We start from the raw sequence: 8,364 nt of genomic DNA, 5'->3' as shown, positions 1-8,364 counted from the left end.
CAGAGCCTAAACTGATTTTATAGTGAATGTCTTCTTTGCAAAGTGGCAAAACAAATATTTAGACTCCTTAGGTATCCATGCACATATTATCAGGGCCTTGTGCTCCATCCTATGCCTTATGCATCCTATGCATCCTAGGAGTGTGTAATAGATTAATACAAGACACAGTACCAACAAGAGAACTTTCTCTCTGTAAATGCATAAAATAAAAAATTAAACAAATACAATTTGAAAAAACAAAAAAACAACCCGACCTTCCATGGCCCGCACCACGTGCGCGGTTGATCCTCTTTCACCTTCCTTTGGCACTGCACCGGCGCGTAATCTCCATGGGAACGCCGTCACGCAGGAGGAAGTGAACAGGACTATCTGACAGTGAGCTCGCTTTAGCATGGCAACAAAGGTAAGCAGCTGCTGAGTTTTCCCCACGTCACCTCCCCGTGTTGCTGGCAGGAGCTGTCGCCTTGTCGGTGATGTGTGCCCGGTGCAGGGGGTGTGCGGCCCGAAGCCCTCCGCCTGTCATGACGTTTGCCCGGAGGAGGGCTCGCTAACTGCCGGTTAGCCAGCTAATAGGATGTGCTAGAGTTTAACACTGACCACACGGTAATGACATTGAGACTTTACTGGTCCCGGTTAGCTAGTTGGTGAATATTTGGCTTGCAGCATTTTTTATTATAAGCTGAATGAAGTGGTGTTTCCACAGTGATGTAAAATGCAGCAATGATGCTATCGCTTCCTTCACTCCTTTTTTTCCTTTCCTTTTTCTAACTCCACCTTGTTCCTCCCTGGCCTCTTCTCCACCTTACTTAATAAAAAGTCGGTTGTAGTCACCGGTAACCTTGGATAGCATCATGCTACAAGTTGTGGCGTTTCTGTTATGAACGCCCCACCGGGTGCAGAAGTTCCCGCAGAGCGGAGGAAACTTCTAACATGTTTTTTGACACCATCATCATCACCTACAGCTGTGTGTAGCTCTTATCTGAGACGGGAGGTACTGACGTTTCTTCTAAAGGTTTCACAAACTTTTTCCAGAGGCTTTAACTAAATGTAGAAACCTATAGACAACATATATAATTCATTCCCTTTAGACAGGGGTGTCAAACATAAGGTCCAGAGGCCAGAATCAGCCCGGCAAAGACTTCAATCTGGCCCACTAGACAGCTTTGGCAAATCAGAAGAAAGGCACAGATTTTGGACTTTTATTTGTATTTTATTAAGTTTTGCTGCTTCTCTTACTTATGAAAACTTTACCTCTGGATAATCATACTACACCACCGTACATAAGTAATAGATATAGAATTAAATGACAGAAAATTGCCTGTTTTTTACTGTAGATTTATTTATTTATTTATTTTACAATCGTCTACACTAAAAAACAGTCTGATATTTTTTTATATCACTTTTCATTTGTAATTTTACAAATTCAGTTGTTACAATTTAAGTCACGCTGACACATTTCTTTCATTTCTCACAGCAGTATTTCTTTATCCCCTAGAAAAACTAAGAAATACTGTTGAAATGAAGTATTTTTCTTATATTAAGACTTCACACCTAAATGTGTAGTTAAACTTCTTTACACTGAGTGAAAGGGGAGTTTCACTGCTCCGGCCCACTTAAGATCAAAGTGGCCCACCATGTAAAATGAGTTTGACATCCTTGCCCTAAGAAATATTGTCTAAAACAATAAAAATAACATAAAAAGCTAATTAAGAAACCTTGACTGTACAATATGTGATCACAGGTATGTGATTAAAAGCATTCCAGTGTGTAAGAGGTGGTTGCAGACAGACAAAGCTTTGTTTACAAGCCAGTAGCCAAAAAGAAAAAAAACATTGTTCTACAATGTGGCTCACCAGGACCGGCTCAGATGATGATATAGGTTTGGTATGTCTATTCACAAAACATTCTCTCATCATTTTGCAGGCAGTTCTGCCTAGGAGGGCCGACCCCACTGAGTTGAAAGCCATTTTTGAAAAGGTGGGATTTGACTTATATGTTTTGTTCTCTTTTTTGAGTTTGCCTAGTTTCAAAGAAGGTTTTCTCCCATCTTTTGATTTGGGTTTCTTTTCTTTTTTTTAATGAATTTCTAAAGCTCAGCCTTGTGTCTTTATTTTTTATAAAAAAAATGTTCTGTTTTACAGTATGCCAGCGTCAAGAAGAATGAGAAATACTTCATGTCGGCGCAGGACTTTGTGAGCCGTTTCCTCCATGCTCACACGGACATTCTGCTGACCAATGAGGCCACAAATCTGCTGGCTGGAGTGGTGGACCAGAAGAAAGATGGGTCAGTGTACCATTTATCTTTTAGGCAATGAAAATTTCACATATGTAGGGTTTTGTAGACAATTCTAGGAGGGTAGATATTTTTGTGGATATTTTTATCTTGCTTAAGGGCTCTAAACCAGAGATTACATGATGGGCCACATACACTCTACTTTGATCTTAGAAGTCACCAGAAGTTTAACTACACATTTGACTGAGATGTTTCAATATAAGAAAAAAATGTAATTTCAATTTCATTAATAGGAGAGAGAAGCAGCAAAGCCTATTAAAATACAAATAAAAGTCCAAAATGTATGCCCTTCTTATTTGCCAAATCTATCTAGTGGGCCAGACTGGAGTCTTTGCCAGGTTGATTCTGGCTTCTGGACCTTATGTTTGACACCCTGGGTCAGCACACCTGAATCACATGATTAGTTCATTACCAGGCCTCTGGAGAACTTCAAGACATGTTGAGGAGGTAATTTATCCATTTAAATCAGCTGTGATGGATCAAGGACACATCTAAAACCTGCAGGGACACCGGCCCTCGTGGACTGGGATTGGGGACCCCTGATCTAGACTCTTTTTGGGGTAGCTAGTTTTGATGATACCAAAAATAGGAAGTCTGTTTTCTCTTGAATATATTAGAACTAAATATCACTTTGCTCGTGGTGTTCAAAGCATGGAAGAACTACTTTTATTCTGCTTAACCACAACATGTCATCGATATCACTCTGTAGAATAACAGTGGATTAATACATCTGTGTTAAGTTTATGCCATAGGTACGTCATGACCACAAACTTTTCTAAAGCCCTACATGCACAATCTTAGAAATGTAGCTACACGTCATGCTAATGCAGGCCTCAGCGACTCTGATAGGCCTGTTTGGTACCATTGATTCCTCCTGTGCATTTCCAGCTCCTCTTACTGCCATGTTTTGAACTAGCTGGAAGAGAATGGATGAAACTGAAGTGAGAAACTCCTCACGAAATAGTGTGTTGGCAACTGCGTTGACCACTTGCATAGGCTGTGTTGTAGGTGTTGCATAGATTCAACACAGAAGCCTAAATCAGACATTGGCTAGATGCACGTTTCTTTTGGTTGGTGGATCAAGACTGGAGAAAGAAAAAGCCTTATTAATATTAAGCCACCTGCTAGGAGGTAAGCTCATGATAGACTCTTATTAAAGCTATTAGTACATGGATTATGTATCCCTTTGATCTTGTGTGACTAGCCTCCTAGTGTTACTTTGCATTTTATAAACAAACCTATGACTTAATCCTTTGGTGTAAGAAATGCACAGGGGGACGTTCATACATGAATTATATAGCAATGAGACATCAAAACCACCAAGGCCCCTGTCAGGTGTTGGCTTTTTTGTAGATACACCCCTAATTTCACACTTACGCCTCCCCCCTCCCATCCCCATCACCCCTGTTTTTTACATTAATATGTATGTATTTAATGATACATAATGATGGGTAATAAAATGTTAGGGTAAGTCAAAAAAGATTTAAAAAAAAGGCCCACATTGCCATGGTAACCACCTGGGCTTCTACAAAGAGCAAAGTGCACATGGCTGTGTAGTTTCATGTTATTACATCTGCTTTAAGGTGTGTGTGTGTGTATGTGTGTGTGTGTGTCTGCACTTACAGAGGACAGTGAGATGTGAGTAGTGGGGGTTTTTGGAATTGGAAAAAGAGAGAGCAACGTGCATGCTCTCTCTCACACACATGCACGCACGCACGCACACACATACACAGAGAGAGAGAAAAAAAATCACACATGCACTGTAATTGCCCATGCTATTCAGGAGCACTCAGTTGCATTGTGCGGCTTTGGAGCAGGATAAATGGTGGCCGTGGCATCAGGGTAAATCTATTAGGAACCCATGGCCCAGGCTTTGTATCTAAACCTCATTTTGGTTTTGTGGAAGAGAATGGAAATGATATGGGGGCAAAACAGGAAAAAGAGTCATTTTTAAAAGAAAAAAATTCTTTTTTTTTCTTCCAAATATTGTTTAGACTTAGTTTAGATGTGATTCACTTTCTTTTCGTATAGTCGCTGTACAGGCCTGTGCATTGTGATGTGTTATTTTCTTCCTGAACTTTAACAGACAAACGAGTTGATGAGGCAAAAGAGACCAGATGATTATTCTGCAGACCTCACAAACACAGAAGAAACACAATAAGTAGAGATGCGACAGCCTCGGGGCCGTCGCCTGTAGCATGAAAACAGAATTGCGTAGTTTTTTTGTTTTCTCTTTTTAAGCACTCAGCCGTGCAAAGCTCCAGAAAAGAACAAGGAGCAAGACAAAACAAGCCACTTTAGCGGCTGGATTTTCATCCAGCATGCCCGATCTCATGCAAATACACTCGCGAACAATACGTTTCGGTCGGTATATGAGGTGCAGCGTATTTGCAGCTAGTGCGCCTGCTGCTGTTTTTGCCAGGTAGGACTCCATTTCAGCAAGATGAGTGTGGGGACAATAGATTTAGCAGGGGGTCGGATGGGAGGTGGCACGCTTGCTTACTTTTGTGTTGTGCGAGAGAAATTTTTCTTACACAATGTGTGTGTGAGTGTGTATCTGAGTGGCTCAATGTTTGTGGAATGGGGGGGGGGAAGCAATGTAAACAGTGAAAATACATTTGTCTGTCTCCCTCTCTGTGACTGTGTAAATCAGGGGATATAGTGACAGTCCTAACAATCTGTTATGTGGAAATCACTTTTCTCCCTCTTATTCTCGCCGTCCCCGTGAGACAGAGAGACAGATAGATAGATAGATCAAGAGAGAGCGAAACAGAAACAGGGCTTTGAGGGTGGAGATGCCTCAATTTCCAGGGACCTGACATACAGGCCTAGAAGACGGTTTAAAGATTTTTCTCTTTCAGTCAACTTATTTATGTCCTCTCTTTTTCTTGTTTGGCTTTTCGCACATTCCTCCTATCTGATCATCACTCTCTCTTTGCACTCACATACTACAATGCACTCTGAGCTCCCTCTATTTCATTCGCCTCTTTCCGACTCCCTACCTTTCTATCCGTTCCTTCTTCCCCCTGATATTTTGATAGAAGCATCTGTTCAAGTGTGAAAAAAAAAACACTTCCACCCATAGACTCTTGGAGGTTTGGAAAAAAAAAAAGAAAAAACTTTGTTAAGGGAGCGTGCTGGGAAAATAGCAGTCTTCCAGAGGCTGCGAGCATTCTGGACTTGGACTGGTGGGTGTCCACTCCTAGAAGCCGAACACATACCGCTCACCTGCGTGTGTGTGTGTATGTGGGGTTTTTGGGGTGTGTCTGTGTGCAAGTGTTCTCTAGGTGGGTGGAAGGCTGTCAGTAACAGTGCCAAGATGCCACGGACAGGGGATTATTGAAGCCCCTCTAGGCCCCTCTCCCCCACTACTATCAACGAAGGAGAGCTGTCTTTCTATCAGCCGGGCCACAGCAACACCATGCATTTATGTTACTTGTAAACAGTATTTCCAAGCCTGGGTTTTTTTGTATATTTTTTGTGTATTTAAATGCCTGCTGAGAGAAGACAGAAGTAAAAGCTGGGTGATGAAGATGAGATAAACATATATATGTGGAATATAGTTGTAATGTCAGACAGGCATATCGGAGACAGTTTAAACTGCATTGAATTGGCATCATGACAAAAGTGTCATTCAGCTGTCATCCATAGAAACACATGCAAGCCTTTGTCATGTAATACATCCCATAAATATTGCTGTTTAAAGGATTTAACAAATCCCATGGAGTAAAGTAAGCAAATGAGGAGTATCACATTAGCCCCGTCTTTCGCGGTTCATCCCAGCCTGCAAACATGGATGGGGCAGCCCTGGACACATGCCATAGCAGTTGATGGTTGGTAGATGCTGTTGGTTGATTTGATTATTGAGCGGTCTCGTCAGGGTTTGAGTCTGCATAGCAAAAAATGATGCAACCCCCCCCCCCCCCCCTTTTTTTCCCCTCATGGTAATCATTTTGCAGCCGTCATGGCGCTTGCTAATCAACCATCATAAGCTTCATCCCCGGCTGCAGAGTTGTGTGTAAATGCTTATGAGCACGTGGAATGTTTTTCAGTGCGCTTTACGGAGATGCCCCCTGGATCTTGTCTGGACCCCTCCCCACCCCCGTGGTCCAATCCCTTTCTTGATCAACGGCCCTCTCGGTTACACTAATATCCTGATTATCCATGTCTGGGAAAACACAGACGGGATGACCAGCGTGAATGCAAATTGATGCGTGTGAAAAGAACTCCAAAAACACATAGCTGACATTTTCCCTTGTTTCCATCTCAAAACAGCGATTCTCTGTGAGTCTTTGAGGCTGTGCTTGCTTAAATTCCTTTTATTAACCTGCGAGTGTGCTGTGCACGTGTTGCACAGGATCGGCGAGGTGTTGGAGAGTTTGTGAGTATTCCAGCAGTGTGAGCGGCGAGGGTATTAGCCTTGTTTTTAACAGTAGATCCCCGGACTCTGCAGTGAGCTTTTGTGCCCCCTTCCACCTACTTACCATCAGCGGGGGCCTGCTCTTAAGAACTACCTGCTTAGTTAATAAAACAATTAGCCTTGCCTTTGAAACAATGACAGCTGATTTCAGTTGCCGCTGAGGAAAAACCGTACGCTCACTTTTATCCCCTCTCCACACTTCCCTTTGTTCTTGAGCGGCTCCCTTTCCAGCACACACACAATGCCTTTCTCGAAATGTATCGATGCTATCTTTCGAAATGTATTTCTGGGTTTTTATTGAAAGCAGGTATTAATCTGTGTCTTTTGTCGCTGCCGCTTTGCCTCGTTGGGTTTTTCACGAATGTTGGAAGGGAGAAAAAGTAGTTTTGAAGACTGCATTCAAAAGACTATAAAGCTTTTATCCAAGCGCTGCTTTATGAAAGATCTCTGGGATTCATGTTTAAGAATAAGTTCCTAAAGCACTACTTTCTGTCGACGCCTCCTCCTCCAGTCTTCTATACTGCAGTCTTTTTCTGGTTATAAACCTATACTTTGTGTATATATAAATGCACACAAGCCTGAAACCTAAACTCTAAAGGCCAAACAAACACCTCTAAATTTCATCAGTAACATAATTAATTACAACAACAAGGAAAATGCAATCACTGCCCCCCCTCCTTCCTTGCCACACTCCCCCTCGGAAATTGAAATGGGTTTAATAGATGGATGCTCGGGGACTGCTCATTAACGCTGACCCTTCCTGTAATTATCAGATCCATTTGTGAAATTCATAATGGACTTAGGGCAACTGTGAACCAGGGCCTATATAAAGGCTAGACTGCGTGGTCCAGTTCTCCACAGTGGGACTTTCCTGAGGGGGCTCTCAGTGGGCTCACACATAGGCAGTGTTTTTGTGTTTATTTTTTTGCTTGCTGATGGTACATGTGGACGTGTGTACCTCTATTGAGGCTTCTAGGAAAACAGTGACAAAGAGATGAAGTGCTGTAATAGGAAAACTAGACTTTCAGCTCGTCTCATAGTGTTGTGGCAAACAAAGTTCACCCTTCATTTTCTCGTTTTTCGCCATGGCTCCTGTTGGCTTTCACATAATGGCTTCATCTTATATTAAATTTATGTTGATGTCCTTAACTGGCTCCCAAGCCCCTGCACACCTGTCTGCTTGTTTAAAATGGCACACTCTGCATGTGAAACGTCCTATTTTAAGCCTTTTTTGTGTGGTGTAAAGTTGGCCCTCTCAGTGTTAGCTGCCAGCGCAGACTGGGAACACACACTGAGCTTTTAAAAATGTTTTATTTTCTTGCTGTCACACTCGATGATTTTATTACATTACATATGGAATAACAGACTAAAAGGATAAAAGGCTGCTTGAATTACGTGTTGCGCAGATTGATAGCTTGTCCAAGTGTGCTGGTTTGCCACTGTGTGGCAGTAATTATGACGGTGTCTACAGTTTAATGCTGTGTAAAAATCACTTGTTTTTTTAAATTATTTTATTTAATATTTCATTTCATTAGTGTAATTTACGCTTAAGTCTTTATTATGTATTACATGGCTAATTGAATATCAAAGACTCAATGATCACATGCGTAGCCGATGAAGTATTTATACAGGGAACCTGAAACACAACGTA

General features: G+C 41.9%; 1 protein-coding gene across 3 annotated transcripts in view; it reads left to right on the top strand.

Annotated features, from left to right (window-relative positions):
* Positions 1 to 267: 267 nt before the first annotated feature.
* Positions 268 to 8,364, top strand: part of slc25a13 (solute carrier family 25 member 13) — a 55,103-nt gene continuing 47,006 nt past the window's right edge. Inside the window, exons 1-3 of one of the 3 annotated variants that reach the window (XM_026155361.1) lie at positions 268 to 403; positions 1,924 to 1,977; positions 2,142 to 2,284. In XM_026155361.1, coding sequence (XP_026011146.1) covers positions 392 to 403; positions 1,924 to 1,977; positions 2,142 to 2,284 — 209 coding nt within the window. In that variant the 5' untranslated portion in view covers positions 268 to 391. The other 2 variants (XM_026155362.1, XM_026155364.1) reach the window with 2 other exon arrangements.

The sequence above is a fragment of the Astatotilapia calliptera genome, chromosome 22, assembly GCF_900246225.1.
Source record: "Astatotilapia calliptera chromosome 22, fAstCal1.2, whole genome shotgun sequence".
Lineage (NCBI taxonomy): Eukaryota > Metazoa > Chordata > Actinopteri > Cichliformes > Cichlidae > Astatotilapia > Astatotilapia calliptera.
This window is presented reverse-complemented; position numbering and strand designations above follow the sequence as displayed.